Consider the following 27,280-nt stretch of genomic DNA (forward strand, 5'->3'; position numbering starts at 1 on the left):
TTGTGATTGAGTTCCAGTTTCAAAGCACTGTGGTCTGAAAATATGCAGGGAATTATCCCAGTCTTTTGGTACCAGTTGAGACCTGACTTGTGATCCATATGGGATCTATTCTGGAGAACATTCCATGTGCACTCAAAAAGAATGTGTATTCTTTTGCTTTAGGGTGGAATGTTCTGAATATATCTGTGATGTCCATCTGCTCCAGTGTGTTATTCAAAGCCCTTGTTTCCCTGTTGATCTTCTGCTTTGATGATCTGTCCATTGCAGTGAAGGGGTTTTAAAGTTCCCTATTATTATTGTATTATTATCAATGTGTTTTTTAAAATTTTGTTATCAATTGGCTTATATAATTGGCTGTTCCCATGTTAGGGACATAAATATTTACAATTGTTAGATCTTGTTGGATAGACCCTTTAATTATGATATAGTGTCCTTCCTTATCTCTTATTACAGTCTAATAAAAATCTAATTTGTCTGATATAAGGATTGCCACCCCAGCTTTCTTTTGATGTCCATTAGCATGAGAAATGCTTTTCCACTCCCTCACTTTCAACCTGGAGGTGGCTTTGGGTCTCAAATGAGTCTCTTGAAGACAGCATATCAATGGGTCTTGCTTTTCTATCCATACTGATGTCCTGTATCTTTTGATTGGGACATTTAGCCCATTCACATTCAGAGTAACTATTGAAAGATAGGAATTTAATGCCATTGTATTACCTGTAAAGTGCCTGTTTCTGTATATTGTCTCTGTTCCTTTTTGGTGTATGTTACTTTTGGCCTCTCTCTTTGCTTAAAGGATCCCTTTTAATATTTCTTGCAGGGCTGGTTTAGTGATCACAAATTCTGTTAGTTTCTGTTTGTCCTGGAAGCTTTTTATCTCTCCTTCTATTTTGAATGACATCCTAGCTGGATAAAGTATTCTTGGCTGCCTATTTTTCTCATTTAGCACCCTGAATATATCATGCCAGTGCTCTCTGGCCTGCTAGGTCTGCTGCCAGTCTAATGTTTCTACCTTTGTCCTGAGCTGCTTTCAGGATTTTCCTTTGTCTCTGAGATTTGCAAGTTTCACTGTTGTATGTTGGGGTGACCTATTTTTATTGATTTTGAAGAGGGTTCTCTGTGTCTCCTGGATTTGAATGCCTGTTTCCTTCCCCAGATTAGGGAAGTTTTCTGCTATAATTTGCTCCAATATACCTTCTGCTGCCCTCTCTCTCTTTCTTCTTCTGGGGTTCCAATTATTCTAATATCATTTTGTTTTATGGTATCACTTATCTCTTGAATTCTCCCTTCATGATCCAGTCGTTGCTTAACTTTTTCTCAGCTTCTTTATTCTTCATCATTTTATCTTCAATATCACTAATTCTCTCTTCTGTCTCATTTATTCTAGTAGTTAGAGCCTCCATTTTTTTATTGCATCTCACTGATAGTTTTTTTTATTTCAACTTGATTAGATTTTTGTTCTTTTATGTCCCCAAAAAGGGATTCTCTAGTGTCTTCTATATTTTTTTTCAAGCCCAGCTAATGTCTTTATAATCATTATTCTGAACTGTAGTTCTGACATCTTTTTTTTCTTAAGATTTTGTTTATTCATTTGAGACACAGAGATACAGAGAGAGAGAGAGCATGAGCAGGGGGAGAGGCAGAGGGAGAGGGAGAAGCAGGCTCCCTGCTGAGCCAGGAGCCCGACATGGGGCTCAATCCCAGAACCCCAGCATCATGACCCAAGCTGAAAGCAGACACTTAACCATCTGAGCCACCCAGGTGCCCCCTGACATCTTACTTATATCCATACTGATTATGTCCCTGGCAGTCAGTACTGCCCTTTATTCTCTCTTTTGAGGTGAGTTTTTTCATCTTATCATTCTGCCAGAGAAGAATAGATGAACAAGGGAACAGAAGACTAAAATGACAACAATGACCCCAGAGAAATATACACTAAGCAAATCAGAAGAGATCTGAACAAAAAAAAAAATTAAAATTAAAAAAAAAGAGAGATTATAATCAGACAGGTGAACAGGAGAGAGAAATACACTGGATCCTGTGTGTACTTTGGTCTGTTTGTTAGAAAACTAGATCCCAAAATTATAAGGAAAGAATAACATATATGTACAAAAATAAAATTAAATACAATGAAAGGATAGAATGTCACTGTAAAAATGAAAATTAAAAGACAAAAATAGAAAAAAGAATGCATATCAACAGACAGGTGAACAGAAGAGAGCAATATACTATATCTTGAGTGTATTTTGCTTGGTTTGTTAGAAGAGACTACATCTCAAAATTGTAAAGAAAGAAAAACTTACATATATATACAAAATAAAATTAAATACGTTGAAAGGATAGACTGTAACTGTAAAGATGAAAATTTAAAAAGACTTTAACAACAAGAAAGAGAGAAAGAATATGATCAGACAAGTGAAGAGAACAGAGCCGTACACTAGATTCTGGGGTTATTTTGGTCTGTTAGTTAGAAGAAACTGTATCCCAATGTAGTAAAGAAAGAAAAACATATATATATGAAAATAAAATTAAATACAATGAAAAGATAGAATGTAATTGTAAAAATAAAAATTAAAAAAGATTTTAAAAAAAGAGTTGATACTATAAGAAATTTGTTGAAAAAATAAAGAGAAAAAAACATTAAAGTTTAAAGACTAAAGAATCATGGGGAAAACACCATGAATTGTATATACTATTTTCCCAGTGCTGGAGTTTTGCAGTTCTCTATGATTGGTAAACTTGGTCTTAGCTAATGTTCTTGCTGATCTTCTTGGGGAGGGGCCTGTTGCGCTGATTCTCAGGTGTCTTTGCCCCAGGCAGAATCGCACCATCCTTGCCAGGGGGGCATGCTAATTAATCTGCTCCAGATTGCTCTATGTGGCTTTTGTTCCCTAAAGGCATTCTGCAGGGCTTTAGTGTTTGAGAATGAATGGCAGGCTCCCAATCTCCAGCCCTTGAGCCAAGACCTCAGGGCCCCACTACTCAGTGCACCCTCAGGGAAAAGCAGTCAATCACTCCTGTCCCCCTGGTCTCCGTCCACTTGCTGTGCTCACCCAGCCTATGACTGAGCATCAGGCACACGGCTGGGTTTCCAGTCTCCAAACCCTGCAGACTCCTGCGGCTCATAACCGTGCCGCTCATCCCGGGGTAGGAAGGAGATCTCGCTGGTTCTGCCACTTGCTGCACGCCTGCTTGGAGAGCAGTCCCCCAACCATGCTGTGGTTCATGGTTTATGGCAACCTCAAGCTGAGAGCCCACGCCTGGGCTCGCTGATTGCAGCTGGCTTCCCTGCTCTGATGCCTAGGAACTATGCCATACTCAGGCACCTCCGATCTTCTGTGACCCCGGGGATCTTAAGATTAAGATTCCGTTCTGCTTCACCACCTGAGCACCTTCAAGGCAGGGATGTCCCTTACTGGAGCAGACTTCTAAGAGCTCTGATTTTGTACTCCGGTGCTATATCACTTTCTGGTGCTGGCTGATGGAGGCTCCCCCCACCCATGGTTTATCTTCCCATATATCACCTCAGATTCACTTCGTCTGCACTCCTACCTGGCAGAAAAGACAAGCCACTAATTATGGGAGCACATATTTGAAAGGCTTAATTGATAAAATTTCACCAACCACAGTATGAGTCCTATAATTCAGTAAGGAAAAGAAAAACCCAAGAAAGATGGGGAAGACTTGAACAGAAGAGGGAATGCAATAGGAAGTGAAAAGATGTTCACCATGATGACAGCCAAAGAAGCTCAAATTAAATCACAAGAAGATTGGGAACAACTTGGCCACATAGAATGTGGTTGGGGCCCAGAACACTTCCTCACCGAGAGATAAAGAGCCCACAGGGAGTCTGCTGGGCTTATTGCCTTTTGTGGAAATATTTTTCAGGCTCCCTGAGTGCTACTTTGTTCTCCTTAAATGCATAAGCCAGTGACCCTCAGACACACCCCATTTAAGGCCAGGGTTCTCCTGCAGGACAAGTGGGTACATGCAGCCAACAAGCCCACATGGGCTGCTGAGTAGATGCATCGGCCATGGGGGACGGATGTACTGCCTGGATCCCTCTCTCTCTCCTTCTGCTGTAGGTAAACTCTGCAACCCTTGAGTCTGTGTGCATGTTGTCTGTTCTCAGTGACCTTGAAACCTGCATGGGCCTCTTTCCTGCTCACACTTACCTGCCTTGGTTGCAAAGCCTGGCTACCATGTGGATGGTGAAACAAAGCACTATTTCAAACTGGCAAAAGTTAACAATATAAATGTCTGACACACCAAGTAGTCACACACAGAGGCAGGGCAATAGGAGCCCTCAGTCATAGCTGATGGGAGCTAAGTGGAGCCACTAACGGGTTTGGAAAATCATTTGGCATTATCTAGATGGTTGGGTGTGCACAAACCCTAAACCCCAGCAATTCCATCCCTAAGTATGTACCCTAGTGAAATCATTTCACATATGTACTAGGTGACCTGTACAAAAATGTTCATGGCAGCCCTGGCTGTGAAATAGCCCCAGATGGGAACAACCCAAAACCGTCAACAGAAAAATGGATAAATCAGATGTGGTGTATCTTATCTTCTCTCATCTGAAGGGCTGTGTGTCTGGGTAGCGTATCCAAAGGCATGAAGGGCTGGAGCTTCTCTTGGTCAGGGTCCTCACAAGGAGGGAGGACACCCCGAAGCCACCACTGAGCATGGTCAGGAGCAGGGACACCTCCAGGATGACCAGGAGCAGGAAGCGGACCTTGCTAAGCAGGGACCTGTGGGGGACACAGTGACAGACACTGAGCTGCCTCCTCCAGAGGAGGCCCCAGGTCCCTCCTTTCTGCCCCCTGGTCTCTCTGATCCAAGACCCTGTGGACCTAATAACCACATTTGGGCCAGACTTGGATATCTGGATATACTCACTCCCAACCCCTTAGCTCAGCAGCTGACTTTGGGCATTAAGTAGGCCGATACTGAGAGGAGAGAGAGGGTTTGCCTGGGCAGGACCTGGTTTCCACAAACAGCTGCTTTATCCTAAGCCCCGCCCCTCCTTTTGCCATCCATACTCCCAAGAGCTCAGTTCAGGTTGGGACTGTTTTTGGTGATTTCTCACAGGTCAAGGTCTACATAGGCTGGTGCTACATAGGTTCTTGGTGAATATTTGGTGAGTGGATAGAGAAAGGAAGGAATGTTGTGTTGAGAGGCTGCCCTGGGGGTTCTCAGGAGGGCAAGGTCACCAAAAAGGAGGCCCTCCCTCACCTTGGGCTCCCCTGGCCAACCGGGCTGTGCTTGGCGCTCTCTGCTAGCAAGTTAGGAGTCCTATGGAGTGCTTTCACGTTCTCCCCAGCAAATCACTTCTCACATCTACTTGTGTGTGTGTGATATATTTCATTGCATTTATTCAAGCATGTATTTATTTATTTATTTATTTTTACCAGTTTTTGGCAATAAGGTGAGAAGTGATAGAAGGTTTGGGGTCAGAAGTTCTTCCTCCTCTAGTCTGAGTGGCGGTGTCTCTGGACAGGATATCGATGCTCAAGGAGGGCCGCAGGTTGTCTTCATCAGGCCGACTCTGTGCCCCACAAATTGCCCACTGAGGCCTGTTAACCCAGAGGACGGCACTGAGCATAATCAGAAACAGGGGCACCTTCAGGAGAATGAGGAGTAGGAAGTGGACGCTGCCAAACAGGGACCTGTAGGAGGGACACGGAGACTGGCAGGTGTTTCCTCCTGGACATGAGGCCCAGGCTCTGCCTCTCTCCCACCTGCCTTTGTGCTCAGGTCCCGTGGCCTCAAAAGTCAATATCAGCATCAAAGCTGATTGGTACCAGGGCCAGATGGTCCCGCGCTGAGGACCCCAGGCTCCTGTCCTTCAGCTCAAGCCTCAACCTTGAGCATCCAGATGCAGCAGACACATGACGATGTGGTGGTGAGGAATGGGAAAAGGAGACGAGGGGACGCAGGAGGATCTGGCTCCCAGAAACTCTCTGAGAGTTCACAAAGCAGAGGGCACTCAGGGACTGAGCTTCTGGGGCTGTCACCTGCCCCTAACCAGACCCAGGCCTGGCCAGAGTGTGGCAAATCCCCATTCAACAGCATCCCTATCTGCTCTGCAGATGGACATATCATAATCCAGGACCAGAGAAGCATCACCTTCCCCATTAAGCACTTCAGCATCCCTCATCTCACTGGAAACAGGAATGTTGGAATGTTGGCACAAGAGCTAGACCTCAGGTCCCACCCCCAGGCAGTGCAGCCCCCCTGCCTTGTCCATCCTGCCAGAAGACTGCAGAAGTCAATTCAGGAAGTTTGACAACAGGGACACACAACCCTGTGAGCACAGGAGGGTGGCACAAACTCCCTGGTCCTGATAGAGATGCACAGCCCCGAGCTCTCCATGTGGACAGCAGCCTCAGAGTCCTCGAGTCCCATAGCTCTTGTCAGGCCCTGGGCTAGTGGCAGGGGACTTGGATGTCACACTCCCACCTTCCCTCACTCTCATGGGCTCTCACACACGCATGCACACACATGCTCTTTCACACTCATGCACACTCCCACCCACCCACCCTTCCCACACACTCACACCCACATAGCCCACTTGGTCCCGAGTCTCTGAGGCCCAAATACCAGGCCTGGCACTTTTCTCCTGAGTTGAGATTTGCTCAGACGCTCTGCAGGGATTAGCTCACATCTCTTCTTCCGTGGCAGCAAAGAAAAGCAGGGTCTTACCTGGGGGAAACAAACACTTGAACCTGGAAAAAAAGGTCAGGCAGGAAACCATGGAGTCCTTCTTCATGCAGCATTGTTGCAATCCCACACCTGTATTTTCCTGCATCATCTTCAGTGAGGTTCTCCAAGGTCACTGTGAAGGTGAGGTCTCCAGAATGGTCCACGATGGACACGCGGCCACTCCTCATCTTTTCTTCAGACCCTCTGGCGGCCACAATCTGGTTCCAAAGTGGCAAGCATGGTTGTCGGCACCAGTATTTGGTAAATGTCTTGTATTTCTCCTCGTACCGACACTGCACTCTCAGGGATCCCCCCACGATGCCCATCACAGTGCTGGGGCCACTCAGAGACAAAGAGCCTGAAAGACACCATCAGTATTTGCTTCATCTGAAGAGCCTAGGCTGGAGGGGCCTTGGGGTTCAGGTCCCCTGGAAGCCCAGACGTCACCCTGAGGCTGGAGGGGGCAGGAGCAGGAACCAGGGAGGTATGGACTGTTGGCAGATACAAGGGGGGAGACCTGAGGAGATGCCTGGTATGTGATTCTGGGACTCAAGAGGCCATGCCCAGCCTGTGTGTGCTCAGCCAACAGGGGAGAATGTGGGGGGAGATTTTGGGTGGCCCCAGACAGGTTCTGGGTCCTTAGATGTGTCAGTCCTGAGAGGAAACAGCTGTGCCCATCAATCACCAAGAACTGAATGACGCCACTGAGTATACTCTGAATAAATGGATGGATGGATGCATGGATGGCTGGACCGATAGACAGATGGAATAGGAAACAGGAAACAAGAATGGGAACCAAGGAAGTCCAGATGAAGCGCAGTATTGAGAGCTAGAAGGAAGCCTTCAGCTTCTGGCTACATTCCCTTCCCAAATGATCATCTGTAGGCCCCAAGCTTATAACCCCTGCTTGTATAGGTGGAACCTTCTGCTCATAGGTCTGGGTCACACAAGAGATGGGCATTGGCCAGGGGGTATAAAGGGGCCATCAGCAGCAGAAGAAGAAGGTAGCGGGAGGGGAAGAATGAAGCGGGGGAAATCGGAGGGGTAGACGAACCATGAGAGAAGATGGACTCTGAAAAACAAACTGAGGGTTCTAGAGGGGAGGGGGGTGGGAGGATGGGTTAGCCTGGTGGTGGGTATTGAGGAGGGCACATTCTGCATGGAGCACTGGGTGTTATGCACAAACAATGAATCATGGAACACTACATCTAAAACGAATGATGTAATGTATGGGGATTAACATAAGAATAAAAAAAAGGGGGGCCATCAGGAAGGGGTTCATTTTGGCTATGATTTAAGGACAACCACACCTCGATTTCCCTCCCGGGATAGAATCCTGTGGCAACACTTGCCATTACCTAACATCTTTAGGGACTCCCCGCTCCATGCTGCTCCCTCCTCCACCCCTTGGCAGCCACCCACCAACCTTGGCATGCCCTGGGCCTCATCTCTAGCTCTTCTGTCACCTCCAAAGTTTTGACATTGTCCTCCCTCCCCCAGTCACCCTGGAGGCTCCAGTTTTAAATAATCAGGATGTAGCCCCCTAAACTCTGTGCTTCCTGTCTAGAGAGCCATGCTGGCCCCAGACACCTGAGGGGTCCTCATTACTCCAAGGCATGGTTGTTGTCTGACCTGCTCTTAACAAGGAATGGTGGGTAAGGGGATACTGAGAAACAATTTGGGCTAAATACCAAACTTCTGAAAAAGAATTGTGCATGTCCTCTACCTATCATCCATCTGTCTGTCCGTTTATCCATCTGTCCACCCATCCATCCATTCTTCCCTCCCTCCATCCACTTATCCAGGCAATATATTGTCATCCATAGAATGTGAGGCTTTCCTATTTTTTATACTAAAATTAGAAGAAAAATTATATTTTTTGCTTCTTCGTTTTCAGTCCCTTGCATTTTCTCACTGCATTTCCCAGCAAGCAAGCTCGAGTGGCGCACTGACCGATATTCTCCATCACAAGGCTATGTGCCTCTCCCACCAATAATCTGCGGAGCAGTGGCTCTCAACCAGGGGTGATAGTGCCCCCCCCAGGAGACATTTGGCAATGTCTGAAGACATTTTTGGTTGTTACAGCTTGAGGGGTGGGGAGTTGCTACTGGAATCCAGTGGGTAGAGGCAAGGGATGCTACTAAACCTCCTACAGGGCACAAGACAGCCCCATGACACAGAATGATCCAGCCCCATTGTCAAAAGTGGGGAGGCTGAGGAACTGTGCTCAAATGGGCAAAATGTCCCAGCCTGAGGCCCTCCAGACACAGGCTTGGGGCTGGGGGAGTGGGAGCAGCAACAGTGAATCTTCTCTGTGCAGTTGCTGTCGACGGGGGCTCCGGCTGTAGGGAGTGCCTCAGTGGGGGTGAGTGGACCCTTCAGAGCAGGGTTCCCACTTTGCCTCCTCTTTCAGTTGCTTAAGCCCCAGCCTTGAAGATGTGGGGCTGCTTCCTCAGGGCTGGATGAGAAAACATTTTCAGGGATGGTCTGTTACACCCAGCCCCTGAGCCTGAGCCCGCACGGTGCCCCCCCACCCCGCCCTCTACCCCTACAGCAAACTTCCTGCCCACCAGGGCCTGAAAAAGAAACTCCTGACTCCCAAGTGCACCATAGGACATTCAGCAAAACCCCTGGCCCCTCTCCACTAAATACCAATAGCACCCTTCCCCCAGTGGCAAGAGGCCAAAATTGTCAACAGGCATTGCCTAACGTCTCCTGAGCAAACTCATCCTTGCTGGGAGCCAGTTTTGGAAGAAGAGGGTTTATTCAAGAGAAACTGGGATAGAAATTCCCAGGCAAGAAGGCTGAGCTGTGGGCTCCTGTCCTTGGAATGTCCTCTGTCCTGATGAGCGTGCCGTATTTTGCAGCTCTTCCTTTGTGGCGTCTCTTCCCTACCTGTCAATCCTGAAGGGTGAGGGTGCTCTCCCCTATGTCTCAGCTGCCTCTCAGGGGCTGCTCGGTCCTCTCCCGCCCCGGGTTCTTTCTAGGATCCCACAGATGGTGCTTGCTCTATACCCATTAAGCCTCTGACGCTTCCTACAGCTCTGACTTGTAAAGATACTGCTTTTAGTAATCTTAAAAAAATAAATATAAAATAAAAGAGACCTCGGGTTCTCTGCCTATGAGTGTTAAGGGCAAGTAATTGGCGAGACAGACAGATATATCTCCTTTAGAAGCAGGAAGCTGGCTTAGCTTGAGGTCTCTTCTGACCCTTGTGTTTATGCCCCCCCTGCTGGGCTTGTGGTGACTTGCCCACAGCATCTCTGTTGCTGGATGGTCACAGACTAGAACCCAGACTCATGTGTTTTCCCTTTGTCTGGCGTCAGTCTCCTTACCGGTCAACCAGCTCCTACGCGTTTTCAGACTCAGGCTTACAGACCAATTGAATCATAACTCTCATTAATTACAGAAAGTCTCTAAATATCATTGAGATAAAAAGTAGGAAAAGAGAAGCTTGCATTGCTGGAGGCTACCTTCAAGAATGAGACTTCTTGGGCGCCTGGGTGGCTCAGTTGGTTAAGCGACTGCCTTCGGCTCAGGTCATGATCCTGGAGTCCCTGGATCGAGTCCCGCATCGGGCTCCCTGCTCGGCAGGGAGCCTGCTTCTGCCTCTGACCCTCCCCCCTCTCATGTGCTCTCTCTCTCTCATTCTATCTGTCTCAAATAAATAAAAAAAATTTAAAAAAAAAATCTTTAAAAAAAAAAAAGAATGAGACTTCTTCCCTGAACTCTTCACCGTCCCAATGCCAGAGTGATAAACCAAAAGGATCCTCATCAGTATGACCTACTTGAGAGTCAGTATAATTTTATATTTCAATCTGGCTGATCCCAACCCTAAAGGGTTGTGGGGCTGTGTCTTTTTATGCCCGAGAAGCCCAGTGTCACTCTGTAGGATACGGGCCATCTCAGATTTATCTTAGTAAATGTAACAAATTACTTTTTAGATCCTCAAATTTATAATAAAATTACTTTACCTATCCTGGTCACCAAAATTTGGTGTTTTAAATATGCTTTATTTTTTAAGTTTATTTTTTTAATTTAATCACTTCACTAAAGCATTGTTATTTAAACACTGGTCAAGGTTTAAAAGTCTAAGATGTGTTTGTTCAATCAGCTTTATCATGCAGAGTATCTTTATGTTCTGAATTTTAGTGTCTTATTTTGGGAGTGATATATGTTTTTTTTATTCTTATGTTAATCCCCATACATTACATCATTCGTTTTTGATGGAGTGTTCCATGATTCATTGCTTGTGCATAACACCCAGTGCTCCATGCAGAACGTGCCCTCTTTAATACCCATCACCAGGCTAACCCATCCTCCCACCCCCCTCCCCTCTAGAACCCTCAGTTTGTTTTTCAGAGTCCATCTTCTCTCATGGTTCATCTACCCCTCCGATTTCCCCCTCTTCATTCTTCCCCTCCTGCTACCTTCTTCTTCTTCTTCTTCTTTTTTTTCTTAACATATATTGCATTATTTGTTTCAGAGGTTCAGATCTGAGATTCAACAGTCTTGCACAATTCACAGTGCTTACCATACCCTCCCCAGTGTCTATCACCCAGTCACCCCATCCCTCCCGGGAGTGATATTTTTAAGGGTTTTGGTAAACCTTGATTAATATAGCTAGAGGTGGGCGGAAATGGAATTAATGTAATTAAGATGTTTCTCCTGCTTGGGCTCTGAAGGTTGGCTCTGACATTGGATCACTTTGTATTCTAATTGCTACATTTGGGTTCAGGATCAGAGCAAACTGGTGAGTTGTGTTGATTTTTTTCCCCCATTTGTAATAAAATATTTTCCTTCCAGTGTTCAAACATAAAAAAGAGAGAAACTGTGTTTATGGGAACTCTCAGAACCCACCATTGTTGATGGGAACCCTCAGAGTAGGACTGACTACAAGTCCCCAGCAGTATCGCCTTCAGGGGTCTCATAGTGCAGGGGCCTCAGGGCCAGGCCAGACCTATCAGAGGCACAGGGACCCCAGCGGGGGGGCATGGGTCAGCGCATGGGATACATAAATGCCTATTCACAAGGAGGCTTATGTAGTAAGTGACCAATGTATTATTTTTTTTAAAAAGGTGATGACCTTGGAAAGAAGTATTATAAGAACATCAATGACCTTGGAAATAAAAGTATTTTGCTTTGAATCTTGGCTGCCTTCTATGAACTGATCTAGAGTAAATAATTTGCATCTCTCTGCGTCTTGGTCTCTTGTTTTCAAGGATTGTGATAAGAATTGGATTAGATTATAGGGAAAGCTGGGTAATGCAGTGATTAGTCCAGTTAGTATTGGTTTTCTGCTCCCCTCCTCTGGGCTGGTGCATAAGACAGTATTCCTGTTTTTCAAAATGGTCGCAATGATGATGCAAGTGGCCAATTTCTTTAGCGCTCAGTACGTGCTCTCCTGTGGGAACCATCTTACCATTAATAACTCCTCCTCTTTGCCTGGGCAAGGTTTCTCTGTGCTCACCTCCTCCCCTCTTTGCTTGTATCCTCCTCTCCTCCCTTCCCCATCACCAGCCTTACCCCACACCATTGTCACCCTGACCTGCCCAGGCCCACTCACCTGGGACACAGACGAGCAGCAGAGCTAATGGCAGCCACATGGTCTTGTCCCACTGAGGTGTCTCCGGCTGCAGCTGAAACCTCCTCACCCAGGGTTGGCTCACCCCATCTCCCTCTGGTGTCTCTCCAACTGCGGCTGAAACCTCCTCCCCCAGGGCCAGCTTACCCCGTCTCCCTCTTCTGCTTTTCTTGGCATTTCTCTGTTTCCTTTTTCAGCCTCTTGGTTCTTTTCTCAGAGCTGCTCAGAAAATGGGGGAAGTGAGGGGCTCAGGGCATCGTGTGGTCAGCTGATGGCTTGCTGAAGTTCATCCTCAGAAACACATTTGAATGGAGAGTTCTTGTTTATGTTCCCTCTGAGGATGATGCCCTTACCATAACTTCACCCGCAGCCGACACACGCTTGTGCCATTCAACCAGGCTATTACACTGACTTCCATCTAGATTTTCTGAGCAAGCCCCCACCCCTCCCCTGCCCCCCATCTATGAATAGCAAATGTCCTGTGACTGGTGTGTCTGGCATGAGCAGTCCTGCGAAGAAAAGGCATGACCAAGCTTTCTCTGGACAAAACCCTCTGTTTGCAGGGCCCAGTGCAAAATGAAAATGCCTTTGTTCCAGAATTACTAATAATATCAAGATAGCAACAGTGGAGCATTAAATCAAGCCCTTCTGAGTGGGGGTTTGGTGCACCCGCAAAAGTGCATACCCATGGGCTGGCCCCTGTCTCTGTCTCTTCCTGGAGCAGGGTGTGAGGCTGGGTCCCCTCTCGGGGTGTGCTCTGCTCTTCTCAGCCCCCAGCCCTCAGTCTGGCCCCACCAGGTCCCAGAGTCCTTGAATGGGTTCCTGTCTTGGTCATGTGCTCTTGACCAGGGCCCAGCACTCTGGCACCAAGCCATCCTCAAGCCTCACCTTTAATCTGTGTGGTTAAATGAGCCCCAACATTCTCATGGCTACAAAAGTTTCAGTATATTGAATGGTAACTCAGGTGCACTTGGCCAGGAATGTGCCCAATGACATGAAACAGCCAGGGGGAACTTACAAAGGCAGGTGCAAATTTGGGGTGTCTTATCCAGGAGCCCAGATTCACCTACGCAGAAAAGTCTAAAATTCTGGGATCCCATTGTCAAACATTCTTAGCTGGATGTTTCAGTAAGTAACTTGCCTGCTTGTTTTTTGCTGTGTTGGTAGACCTCATATATTCTGATGTTTTGTGTGTGCGTGCATGGGGGTGTGTGTGTGTGTGCACACGCACCTTCCCCTTTCGTGGTGGGAGGTCATTTCCTGCACAACACGTTCAACAATGACACAGAACTGACAGAGCTAGGGAGGAGGAAGTTTGCTAGAAGCAGAAGGATTTTTTCAATTCATTAGCTTCCATTTACTTGGGCTCCATTGCTCCCTCGTTAACCCTTAGGGTTTGGGTACATGAAGAGGTACAAAGATTCATATTTATCTTTTGTACCCTTTTCTCGCTAGTCCTTGTGACATTTGCCTGAGAATTATTATTTTCTTTTCAACATGACCTTAAAGGAAAATCATTCCCCCTCAAATGTGATTCCCCCTTGCCATGTACACTAACACATTCACAGGTCTGACATCTCTGGGGGTGGGGGGTGTTATTTTGTCCACAGATACTCACGGGTGGGTGCCTGTTCTATGGATCCGGGCCTGTCCTCCCTGAGTGCTAGGGAAATTCTGGGAAGGAGTGGGAAGCTGGGATTCCTGCTTTCTCACATTCCCAACATGGTAGAGAGGCTGGGATATTAACATGAAGCCCACTCCCCCATCAAGAATCATCCAAAGACAACCAATGAGCTCTTTCATCAAAGGGCAAACACACTGCCCCAGTTTCACCCCATCAGAAACCAGGGTGAAGGTGCATTCCCTCCCTGGGTCCCGTCTCCCATATCTCCCTCTACCAGCTTCTTTCCAGCTTCAGACTTACTTCTTTCCCTTCTCCAGGACCCTATTCCTTGGAACCTGGCCCCGCTAGGCAATTTGTTCCATCATGCCTCTGAATGAGGCAAGGCACTCGACTCATGCCTCACAACCAGCTTCTGTCCTGCTGGTGACTGTTTGGAGACGAGTTGTTCTGTTGAGTGGGAAGTGGAGGGTGCAGGACTTTGAGGAGACCAAGGAGCACGGGAAGAGGCCTGTGGGGTGGAGGGATGGGACAGCAGCCCCACAGGGATTGGAATTGGGAAAAGAGTATAGTGGCTTGAAGGATATTTTGAGGAAGGGCAAAGCAGCATGCCCTCTCTCCAGAAAACTACTTGTGAAATCCACATGACCCATCATGCTCAAGGAGGGTGGAAGGCCAGAGCAAGGTTGGTCTGCAGGGGGTCCTGGCCTTGCTTGTGGAGGAGAGGATGAGGCCGAGGGTGAGGGGTCCAGACTTTTGGATACTGAGAGGGACCACCAGGGGGACACATGTAAGCAATGGCCCATCATCCATCTAGACCCCGTGTCCACCATACAGGTTGTATGAGAGAGAACACCTCATATGTGCTACCACGTGGGGTCAGAGCTAGGAGAGACCCCACCCAGGAGAACCCTGAAGGTAAATAGCCAGGTGGACAGGGGTGGGGGATCTTCCTCCGCTTCAAAGAGGTAATATTAGATCGGAGATGGAAATTTGGGCAGAATTGACACAAGGTAGGACACAAGTAGAATGAGAAAGACAGGCAAAGGTAGACCCTTGAGCTTGGCTGGTCTGCAGGTGAGATGGAGGGGAATCGTGGGAGAGCAGCCAAAAAAGCAGGATAAAATCAGGGGGCAGAGGTGCTGGACCCCAAGCTAAGCTTACAGGCAGGGCCCTAAAGGCTTAGCCTTGGTTGGGCAGCATGGCTGTGCCCTCAGAGGGGCTTCCCTGGCAGGAACCAATGCTTATCTCTCCTGCAGGTCTGGGCTCAGGAGTCAGGTCAGGGAGGAAGGGGCTGGGGCTGTCCCTAAAGAGGGAGCTCACTGATGTCACCCTGTTCCTTGCACAGGGCCCTGCTGTGGACTGTGGTGTGGCTGATCCAGAGTCGGGGGGACCCAGGGGGAGAATAGAGTCAGCCTGAGCAGGAGAAGCACAGCTCCCACGCCATCAACACCCCTGCACCCTCTGACCCCTCAGCAGGGAATGGGCAGTGGTTAAAGTTCCAGGAGAGATCTGGTCCCTGTTAGGTGGGGACTCCTCTCATCCTGACCTCAGGAATAAACTCTGGCTCCCTCCCTGCTCTGCACAGGTCTGGGACCCTGGCCTCCACGGTAGCAGCCAAGAAGCTTCCTGTGTGGATCCTCCTGATGCCTCTTTTCCTTGTGACCCTGGAGTGGCTCTGCCAAGGATAATGGACTATTACAGTGTTCAGGACTCTGGCCAATGATGGGTTTTAAAATCCAGACCGTCCGGTAATTATAAAGCCAGAATTAAATCAAAAAGCTTCCTAGTGTTCCACATGGTCAAAGACCCACGATGGGCCAGGTGTACAGAGGTCTGCTGATTCCACCTCCTCCTGGAGTAAGAATCGCCTGAATGTAGGATGGAAGACGAGGTTGGACCATCTCTGACCCGCATCCCATCTGTTGGCTCCATATATTTCCTATTAAATCTATGGCTATCCTGGGCTCTTTTGAGATTATTTCTTTGGGACACTATTTCAATCTTTGTGAGAGTAAGACCTGCCCATCCTAGAGGGTCCAAAGTGACTCCAAATCGAACACTAGAATCATAATGTGTCCAGCAGCTAGGAGGTGGAAAACAATAGAAGGGAGAGACCTGGGTGATGTCTTTTAATCCCCTCAAAGAGTTCCCAACGAGGGCTCCCCTCATATAGATGCCAAATTTCATTGATCCCCAGGAGTCGATAAAGAAAAGCATAGGGACTTGGGTTTGGAAGTTATTTTCTGTGTTTGTATTTTTTTTTTTATTATTATTATTAGAGAGAAAGAGAGAGAGCATGTGAGCTGGAGGGGGAAGGACAGATGGAGGGTGAGAATCCCAAGCAGACTCCATGCCCGGTGTGGAGCCTGATGCAAGTCCCGATCTTATGACCCTAAGCCCATGACCTGAACCAAAATGAGGAGTCCAGCGCTTAACTGTATGAGCCCCTAGGCACCCCTATTTTCTTTGTCTTTAAAAAAAAGTATCATGGTATATATATACCTTACATATTAGAAAGCCTTCACAAGCTAGGTGTACAGTTAAATGAGCCTTTTAAAGCAGGAATACTTGAGTTACTGCCATTGCAATCAAGATCTTAATAGGGATGTGGATATATGACTATAAATTTGTCAAAACTAAATGAAGTTACTCTTTTTCCCTGTGTAAGTAGTAAGTGTTTTGTGGGGAGGGGCTTTGAAACAATGTAAATATCCATGTGTCCTTGTATCTACAGCAGTGGCCTCCAAGGACAGGGGACTCAGCCGGTGGTCACAAGAACAGTTCATTTCTGTCCCTCCATTTGTCCCTTAGCCCTCCTGGTCCTGCAGGTGCAGGGCTCCAGGGACAGTCAGGACTTCTTCATCCAGACAGGACAAAGGAGGGCCTGAGATCTGTCCCCATCATGCCTGTGATGCTGTCCATCCCCCTGCCAGCTCAGACCACCATCATCCCCTCTTGGTTTGACCTAAACTTTGGCCTTTCCACCCTCCCACGCTCCCCCACCCCCAGCAGAGCAAGGGCAAGCCAGAATGCTGGGCCCTTCATGTTTAACTTCCTCCCACTCACACATCAGAAAATAACACAAGTCTTTTTCTATTTTAATTTTCAAAGGTATACATATTTCCTCCCAACAAAATGTTGGGGTTTGGGGGGGTTTCTCTTCTACTTACATTCTTCCTGGGCTCTGCTCTTTTTTGTGTCCATATTTTTTGAACCATTTTTGGGGAACTATATCTCTTTTCTGAGCTCCTTTTTAGTGAGGTCGTTGTCTGTCATTTCTCTGAGACTGAGTGGACCTATCTGACCTCTTGCTCTGTGTCCTGGACCATTTCCTCTCTGAAGCAAATTCACCAGCCACCTTTTGCTGGCTCTCTGTTCCTCTCCTTGAGCCCATTAGAGAAGGCGCTGGTTCGTTTTTGGCTCGAGCTTTCCTTTGAAGGAGGTCGGGGCTTCGCCAAAGCAGGTGTGTCGGGGCTGGGTGGGGGGCCTTCTGCCGCAGCGAGTGGCTTCTGGTGGGGAACAGCTCCGCCACATGCTGACACCTGAGCCCACACGGTTCTGGGTCTCGTGTCAGGAAAGGGCGAGACCTCAAGGCCCAGCAGCCTGCGTGTTACCGTGTGGGAGCTCCGGGCCCGCGGTCCCCGCCGCAGGGCTGAGTCACAGAGGGGCCCTTGACAGCAGTCAGCACCCTCCCCACAGCCACCGTGCCCACGGCAGAGGCAGCACATTCCTCTTTACCGTCTTGCCCGACCCTAGAACGGATAGAGGCCGAATGGTTCCGTTACCCGTGCTTAGATTTTCCTTACTTTGTCATGTCACAGATCCTGTGGTCAGGAATTCCAGCAGGTTGAGACAGGGACGGCCTGTCTCTGCTCCATCATGTCTGGGGCCTCAGTTGGGAAGACATATGCTGGTGGGGTGACTCACATGGCTGGGTGCCACTGTCATCCGGAAGCTTCTTTGCCCGCGTGTCTGGAACATGAGCCAGGGTGACCCAACCAGGAGCTCAGTCCTGACTGTTGACCCGAGATCCTACAGGTAGCCTCTCCATTTGGCTGCCAGGTTCTGAGTGGGAGAGCCCCCAGAGCCAGGATTTCTAGAGACTGAGGAAGGGGCTACGGGGTTCCTCCTGGCCTGGCCTCGGACGTCACTCAGGGTCACTGTCACCAGGCTCTATCTGGGCCTTCCGACGGGGACAAACATTGGTTCTTGGAGGGTGAAAAAATGCTACTCTTTTCGTATATAAAACATAGATGATCGATTGGTAGAGGATCAACTGATCAATAGAACATGGACATATACAGTATATCTTTGGTATTAAAATGTCATAGCGCGGCGGGGTAGGGGTGCACTTCTAGGAAGAGAAAATGAGTCAACAGGCTCCTTAGGAGGCTAACTATGGAACAACGTTTGGGAAGCTCTGCTCTGGGCTACTGGCTGCAGTGGTCACAGCCCACCCAGACTCAAGGGGAGGGGACATAACCCCAACTCTTAATAAAAGGAGTGTCAAGAAATTTGCAGTCCCGTTTTCTAACTGCCACATGGAATAATATTACTCTGGTGTCTTCACATCACATCAAAGAACGAGGAGCCCGGAAGGGCTGAGCCCCCTGGCCCCAGTCAGAAGGCCAGGGAACAGACTTGGATCTGCCCCAGAGTCAGCCTGGGGCTGGCCCACACGGCATTCCTGCAAGTGCATCTGTGTACTTGAAAGGTCAGTTCCCAAGCCTGCAGGGCACCATGTGGCCCCAGGTGTAAATAGTAGGCAGACACAACGATGTTCTGCAATTTCTCTGCTTTACTCACAGATCACAGACTGCATCCATGAATTGCATGAACTTATGAATATGTTTTGTTCGGGTCACAATATTTTTTAAATGGAGTGTGTTGCCTACACGTAAATATGAGCAATTTCACTTCTGGTTTCTCTTTTAAAAGCAGAAACGCCAGAAAACAGCGGGTCCTGCATGGAGAGTGTTTAAGACCTTCCTGCAGCTTCCTAGGGCTTCCAGGATACCATTAAAGCACACAGATTAGAAAGGAAGAAATAAAATTGGCCCTTTGTGCAGATGACATAATTGTGTAGAAAATCTCAAGGAATCTACAAAAAAAAAACCAACTGCCAGAACTAAAAAATGAGTTTAACAAGTCACAGGATAAAAGATCAATACACACACACATACACATACATACACACATAAACATACCCACATACATGTACACACATATACACACACATACACACACACAGTCCTATTTCTATACTAGCAATGAGCATGTAGAAACTGAATTGAAATACAGGGTGCCGTTCACAGCTGCTAGACAAGAAGAAGAAACGCCTGGTATAAATCTAACAGAACATGTGCAACATCCATATACTAAAATTTACAAAACTTAGGTGACTGAAGCCAAGGAATATTTAAATAAATTGCGAGAGGTACCACATTATCAACACAGGAAAGATGTCAATTATCCCAATACAATCTATTTGTTCCACAATTATATGTAGTTGCAAAAAACCCAAAACATCAGAAATGCCCATCAGGAGTGAAAAAAATTAAACAAATCATGATATGTAGATATCATGGAATACAGTGAAGCCATTTAAAAATTTATAGATACTGATACGGAATGATTTTCAAAATACATTTGGTGAAAATAGACAAGCTGCAGAACAACATGTGATATTTTTCTTTGAGGGAGGGAAAAATAAATACACATATATATATGCTTTAGATGCATTGAATTTCTCCACATCACACACACACACACACACACACACACACACACACACTGGTTACAGACTTTACCTTTGGGTAGGGGACTAGGGCAGAAGACAGACCATACCATTTTACTTTACATTCTGTGTACTTTTTAAATATCCTTTTCCTAAAATCCACAGATAAATATAAAAGTTGGGGAATCTGTTCAGTATTTCACTATCTTCCTCTTGCTGAGGAGATGGCAAGTGGTGCATGAGGGAAGAGTGCTTCCCCGGGTCACTGGTCCGGTTAACTTGGACCCATGGTCAGCTCTGGTCTCCTAATCCCACACCAGGCGTGTCTGCATCCAATGCCTGAGTTCTTCTGTGGTGTATGTAGAAGCTGGAGCTGGTTACTGAATTAAGAATATGCCCATCAGGATCTGCTGAATGAGGAGGCACAAGCCACCCACATGGGTGGGCAGGGAGCTCCCTCAACAGCCAAGCTCCCACTCTGGGGACATGAAACAACCAGGGTCAATTTAATGGAAGGCACAGTTTCAATACACCCACACAAAGGAAGGAGAGTCACAAAGTTTATTGCTTACAGCTGTAGGGAAGAGGCGCCCAGTGAGCCTGGGAAGGGCAGTCCTCCATCCCAGACCACAAGCGAGCAGGAGACTGAGAGCAGGGTGGCAGGTCCTGTTACTTATAGGGTGGTCGGGACAGAGGTCACTGATTTTTCATGGGCTCAACTCCAAGTGATTATTTTGAAATGTGTCCCAGAAAGAGCAAAGTAGGAACTTATGGAGGAATTCTAAGCTTGGGGCCTTATCTAAATTTTAGATTTCAGGTGTAAACAGAGTTGGCATACTATAAAATGCCTGGGCAGCAACTCATCAATACAACAGCTGATTGTTCTCAAAAGTTGTTTTACTCGCCCCAAATGGTCATGGAGAATGTGTGCTTTTTCTGATTGATGGACAGCCGGTTCTTCTTCAGCTCTGATCCAGTGGTTTGAACAAGGATGGTGCAGCTATTCAAATCAGCATCCGGACACCATGACTTCACGTAGGTCTCCCACCCTGGGCCATAGTGACACTGCACGGTCACTTGCAGGTGTGAATAGATGGAAGGAAATAATGAAGAAAAGAAAAAGTTTATGAATTAGAAAGGAAATATAAAATAGAGAAGACTAAAAAAGCCAGCAATTACTTTTTAAACAAAACAAAACCCTTGCAAGATAGTCATGATAAAATGATAGGTCTGAATAATTGATACGAGGAATGGAAAAAAGGTACATCACACAATATCCTGAGCATATTAAAAAGGAGAGGTAGCAAGGGGACAGAATAATAAAAGGATATCTAAAAAAGTTTATGCCAATAAATTCAAAACTTTAGGTGGAATAAACAACTTTCTCGCAAAAATGATAAAATATGCTAAAATTAGCACAAAAGTGTTAGACAACTTGAATCATCTTGCAACTATTTGAAAGAATCAAATCCATTATTAAAAGTCTCTAGAAGGGGCACCTGGCTGACTCAGTCAATAGAGTGGGACTCCTGATCTCAAGGTCGGGAGTTCAGCCCCACCTGGGTATAGAGCTTACTTACTTACTTAATTAATTAATTGAACCGTCTCCAAAAGGAACCTCCAAACCTATAGAGCTTCAACTGACCTATCTGATAACATTTAAGGAATAATGTCTGTCTTACACAAAAAATTCCAGGACATAGGAAAAGATGATACAATCTCAAATCCATTTAACGAGACTAGCATACTCTTAATGCCAAAACCTGACAAGGGCACTTCAAAAAAGAATGTTGTAAACAAAAAAATCACTCTTCAACATAAATACAAAAGTCTGCAACAAAAATACAGCAAGTTCTATATAAACAAGATAATACATCATCACCAAGTTGGGTTTATCCCAAGAATGCAAAATTGTTTGAACATGAGACAATCAGTTAAGCATAATATACATTAACAGAGTCAAGGAGAAAAATCATAGGATCATGTCATAGATGCAGACAAAAGTATTTGATAGATTTAAAGAGCCCTTTGACTGGGGAGGCCTTTTCAGACCTCATGAATCAACCACAGCACCCCCACTGTGCTGGGCCTCTTCCCTCTCAGCCCGGGTATGGAACAGGGCATGGGAATAGCCCCTGTGAAGTCACTGCCCCAAACGCCAGAACGAGCAAGGACACGTGGGCACCAGAGGTCCAGGAAAGCATTGGCAGGAATTGGGGTCTCTGGGTCCCAGCGAAGAAGGTCCTTTGGTCCACGGATGAAACTGGGACCATGACCTTGATCTCTATGGACAATAGACTCAGGCACTGTGCTGTGCAGAGAAAAAGGTGCCCAGAAAGGCTTGATCCGTCCTGGAGGAGGTGCTGGGAGCCATGAGAGCATCTAAGAGAAGCCCTGTCCCTCCCAACCCATGGGGTCAGTTGGGGTCCTAGAAGAACTCAGGACTCAAGCCCCCTGTGTGACAGTTCACTCCAAGTGACCTTAAGTCACTGGAGAGGAACCTCAGGGACCAGGACAGAGAAGACCCTGAAGAGACACCTCCACACCCACACATACTCTTACCTGGGTCAATGGTCACTTTAACTTCGACCCCAAGGTCAGTTCCAGATCTCTCAATCCCACACCAGTAAGTGTCTGCATTGTTCCACCTGAGCTCCTCCATGGTCACGGTGAATGTGCGTGATTTCTGATTGTCCTTGATGGACACATGGTGACCCTTCTCTTCCCGCTCTGATCCATCGGTTTGAACGAGGATATGGCAGTCTTTCCACTGAGCTCCTTGACACCACCACTTACTGTAGGTCTCCCACCCAGGTTCATAGCGACACTGCACAGTCAGTGAGCCCCGCAATGGGCCACTCACTGCATTGGACACTGCTACGAGGGCAGATGAGCCTGAAAACACAAAGCCATGTGCTTGTCACACCCCACCCCACCCCCTGAGGGCAGAGCCACAAACTCCTGCATCACAAATAGCTCCTATAAACCCAAGAGTCTGATGAGTTGAGTAACAAAAAATACATCTTCCACAAGACAGACCTTTGTCCTTCAAAACTCCACTGGGTCAAAGCCACCACAGAAATCACCTAAGAGCACAACTACACATCTCAGAGACACAAAAATGTCCACACTGAGCAGTGACAGCTTCTGATAATCCACTCCTCCCCCTCCCCATGGTCAATGTCATCTGGAGAGCAAATGATCCAACGGAAGGCTTGGCCCAGTCCACTTCAGCCCATTGTCCTCGTGCAAAATGTGGGCTCTGTGGCTTCAGATCTCTTCATTTTTCTCGAGTAGCCAGGAATCCAGATTTTGTGTGGAACCTCTCAACTTGAAAACACTGGTGACCAGCACATAAACAGAGCAAAGGAATTTCTGTGTCTTTAGAATCCTAAGAATTATCTACAAAATTATCTGGCAAATTCATTAATGGGATAATTTCTTGATTACATGAAATTGTTTTCCCCTGAATATTGACTATTCGAGTTCTTTGATGGTTCTTGAATCTGTTCTATTGTCTTGGTTCTTTTTTCCCAGATACTTTATCTATTTCATAGAGTATGTATTAGCATAAAGTCCTACATTTAGAAAGTATCCTTTATAATTAAAATGTTCGTGTCTGTTTTAATTACACGTTCTGACCACACGTGCTGTGTGATTTGTGTGGCTTACACCTACTACAAGATGTCCTCCTCCTTGTTTCTACTCTCCGCCTGCACGTTTTTTACACATTAAACTAGTTTTGAGATTAGTTTGTGTTACTGTTTTTATTTCCTAAGTTATTAATTTCTCATATGTATAATTTTATTCCTCTTCTTTCCTCCAGATTACCACTTATGCTTTCCAATTTGCTAAGTTAAAGACAGGGATAATTTTCTTCCTTTTGAAGATGAATTAAAGCATGTGAAAGGCAAAGAATTTACTTTGGTTGGCTTTACAAATTGAGATATAATTCACTTATCATGAATTTTAAGTATATACGTCAGTGGTTTTTAGGGTATTCACATGGGCGCCATGTGAAGTTGGGCCACCATCACCTCCAATTCCAGAACTTTCGGTCACTGCAGAAAGAAACCCTGTACCCCTTGTCATTCCCCACGTCCCTCTTCCTTGAAGCCTTTGGCAACCACTAATCTACGTTCTATTGATTTCTCTATTCTAGACACTGTATATAAACAGAATCCTACAATCATAGCCTCCTTGTCTGGCTTCAGCCACTTAGTATAATGTGTGTTAAGGCTCCAGTCCATGTTAGGGAAGGGCACATTTAGCTTATCCATTCATCAGCTGATGATATATGGGTTGTTTCAACATTTTAACCCAGTGAATAATGTTGCTATGAGCAGTTATGTACTAGTGTCTGTATTGATTCATGGTGAGGGAAGCTGCCACTGTGTTCACAACAGAAGTTCCAGGATGGGTTCTCTCAAGAGTCCATAAGAAGCTGCTGTGATTCTGAGAAACTCCCACCAATTATCTTCAACCTCCACCAGCAGAGTAAGGGTTCCCAAGAGCGAGACAGGAAGCCACCCTGAATCTCTCATCTGACCATGCACACTTCAGCTGCCCCCAGAGGGTAAGGCTGCTCTCCCACCTTCTAAATCTCTGGCAGGTGCTTCCATGGACAAACTCCAGCCCACCTGGAGTTTGGTGGGAAAGGTGATTCCCAGGTTTTGCTCAGTGATGCAGAAGAGGACTTAGAAGGGGTGGTAGTGATGTCAACCTCAACAGATGAGCCTGTGCTGTTCACCCCTTGATCAATCTGCCCCTATATTGTCAAGGACTGAATGTTTGTGTTACCCCACAATTCCTGTGTTGAAGTCCTAAGCTCCAATGGGATGGTATGTGAAGATGGGGCCATTGGGAGGGCATTAGGGTTAGAGATCATGATGGGGACCTCAGGATGGGATCAGTGCTGTCATAAGAAAAGACACCAGAGAGCTTCTCTCTCATTCTTTCTCTCTGTCTCTGTCTATCTCTGTCTCTGTCTCTGTCTCTCACTCTCTCTGCCTCTCCTTGCCTCTGCACAAGGTGGGGGTCACCATGAGAAGGTGGCTGCCTGAAAACCAGAAAGAGAGCTTTCATCATGAACTGAATCTGCCTGCACCTCTATCTTGGACTCCCCAGCCTTCAAACTGTGAGAAAAGAAATTTCTCTAGTTCAAGCCACTCAGTCTATGGTATTTTGCTCTTATGACTCACATGCATATGTAACTCTTTTATGAACTTCCAAGTTAAGAAAATAATAACATGCAAGTGTTCCCAATAAGTGTTGTACATGTGAATCTCCCCATCGGAGTGTTTTACTTCTACACATATCATGAAGAAGTCAATGGATGAGTAAATGAGGTCATTTTATTTCCCATGATGATCTCCTTCCCAGAAGAGACACTGTCTGCATCCTGCCCCAAGCTACGTGATTCTGGAGGATGAGAAGGAACAGAGTTGGGGTTCAGATGTTCCTACCTTACTGGATCCTGTCTTCTCTGAGCTTCAAGAAACAGCTGCCTCCAAGGATTTGACATCCAGCCCAGAAATAGACACCTTCTAATCTCTGTCTTTCCTCCCTCATGACACCACTCATTGTGTCTTGGTTGTTGCACTGACCAAACTGGACAATGTTCTGGTTTTTGGCTCATCCAGAGCAGAGATTCAGGCAGGCTAATGTGTGTGGTTGAGCAGCTCTCCCGAGAATCTGTCACACCCAGGTTTTGCTCCCTGTCTTCCTCTCTCTACTCTGAGCTCTTCAGAAGAGAGGGTCTCGAATGTAGCTGCAAGTCAAGACCACTGTGCAGGCTTTTAAATGATCCAGATGTCTGAACCCCATTTTGACTCAGTGGGTTTCAGCTGGAGCCTGAGATTCTGGCTCCTTAAAAGTTCCTCAGGAATTGACATTATGTATGTTATGTATATATTTCTGCATGTATGAATATATCCATCCATCCATCTATCCATCCATCATCCATCATCTATCTATCCATCTATCTGCCAGGGATGGCAAACTGCCCTAAAAACAGGCACCATATTATTTATTTTTATTTTCTTTCCCCAACACCTAACTTAGAAGCTGTCAGGTAAAAAAAAATTTTTAATTTTTTTTAATGAGAAAAGGTCTGGATGAGTTAAAGGCCCTGCCTTTTCCCCCAGGACAAAACCTGTCTGCTTTCTGCCCAGCTCTGCAGGTGCTCTGTCCTGAAGCACCCGCCCCACTCACCTTGGACGATGGGAAGGAACAGAACCAAGAGCGGCCACATATCCTGCTGCCTGGGTTGTCTACCTGGTGCTCAGCTAATGCCCACTGTCCTCCAGGGACTGGAACTGAGCTCAGAAGCAAAATGCCTTCTATTTCTCTAAATCGTTCTTTTAGAGTTTCTCTCATCTACTTCCCTATTTTTTTTCTTCAGTTACTTCCTAATTTCATTAATTAGGAGAAAGGCAGTGCCCTCCTTTAGAAGCCTATGGCTGAAGTGAGTTGTCTCAATGATTTGGGGAAGCAAAGCGTCCCACTGCCCACAGTGCCATTTACCAGGATGCAGGAGGAGCTGTGTCAGGCCCCTCCCTCTCAGGCTTCCCCCTGAGGTCCTGAGGCCCTCTGATGCAGAGGTGCCATGGGGAGATTTTAAGGAAGGAGAAGTGGCCTTTTCCCATCAGCTTCATTGTGACCTAGACACTTCCTCTGCCACCTGTTGGTATATTTCCCCTGACTGTGGACTAGGGCCACTTCCCAGCCCCAAACTGCTTATGTTAATGCCCTCCTAAGTGACTTTCCCAGAAGGGTCCCCTCATCTTTCACATGTCCTCTCCTCCCTCTGTCCTCTGTCCCCTTTCCCTCTCCTCTCTGAGTCAATTCTTCTGTCTCCTTTTTTCTTTTATGTTTTCCATATTTATGAGGGTAGTTCTACCTCTTGGGAGGATTTGGTTTGGCTTTTTGTGTTTACTGTCTCTTCCAATCTTTGGATGAAATGTTCAGTGTAGGAATTATATTTTTATTTCAAAAGCTCCATTTTGTTCTCTGCTTGCTAATGTTTTCAGAACTCTCCTCACCGTGTGGTTTGGTCCAGTCTGGTTTGGTCCTTCTCTTTTATATCTCACACAAGCCTCAAGGGCTGATTGTGGTTGGTCATCTGACTGTAATGGAGAATGAGCCCAGAACATAGCTGATCAGAGCTCTGAGTATGTGGGGGCAACACAGCTTGTGAAACAGGGGTGTCGGATTGTACCAAGTTCTTTGAGCTTCCATCCCTTCTTGAACTACAAGCTATGCTTTCACGAGAGTGGGCAGAGGGGTTGTCTAAATTCCAGAATGAAGAGGACCAAAGGTGGCCTCCAGCATCTGCTCTAGCTGCCTTGGATTCCCCAGATACCTTATGAAGTTAAAGAACCTCCTGGGGGATGGGAGTGTTTGTTTCTTGATCTAGGTGCTGGTTGCATGGGTATGTTTTATTTGTGCAAATGTATTGAGCTGTGCACTTCTAATGTGTGCACTTTCTGTGTGTATTTAATACTCCAATAAAAAGGTTTTAAATTTTACTGTGAATCTCTCCAAGCCATTACACCTGTGCTTACTTAATTCTTTAATTATCTTCCTTAACGGGGCCCCTCGGTGGCTCAGTCCGTTAATCAGCCGA

At 46.5% G+C, this 27,280-nt stretch overlaps 2 protein-coding genes across 2 annotated transcripts; both read right to left on the bottom strand.

The window, feature by feature from the left end:
* Positions 1-5,387: 5,387 nt before the first annotated feature.
* On the bottom strand, positions 5,388-12,409 carry LOC110570447 (protein CD300H-like). The gene is made up of 3 exons (XM_021678473.1): positions 12,275-12,409; positions 6,709-7,066; positions 5,388-5,672 (listed from the first exon to the last, which is right to left on the bottom strand). Exons 1-3 carry the CDS (start codon positions 12,312-12,314, stop codon positions 5,411-5,413), a joined length of 660 nt encoding a protein of 219 aa, XP_021534148.1. The 5' UTR covers positions 12,315-12,409; the 3' UTR covers positions 5,388-5,410.
* A 7,683-nt stretch (positions 12,410-20,092) lies between these two features.
* On the bottom strand, positions 20,093-25,969 carry LOC110570448 (CMRF35-like molecule 1). Its single transcript, XM_021678474.1, has 3 exons — positions 25,867-25,969; positions 22,216-22,548; positions 20,093-20,729 (listed from the first exon to the last, which is right to left on the bottom strand). The coding sequence occupies exons 1-3, from the start codon at positions 25,904-25,906 to the stop codon at positions 20,551-20,553; spliced, it is 552 nt and encodes a 183-aa protein (XP_021534149.1). The 5' UTR covers positions 25,907-25,969; the 3' UTR covers positions 20,093-20,550.
* Positions 25,970-27,280: the final 1,311 nt, after the last annotated feature.

This window comes from Neomonachus schauinslandi, chromosome 15 (genome assembly GCF_002201575.2).
Source record: "Neomonachus schauinslandi chromosome 15, ASM220157v2, whole genome shotgun sequence".
Taxonomy (NCBI): Eukaryota; Metazoa; Chordata; class Mammalia; order Carnivora; family Phocidae; genus Neomonachus; species Neomonachus schauinslandi.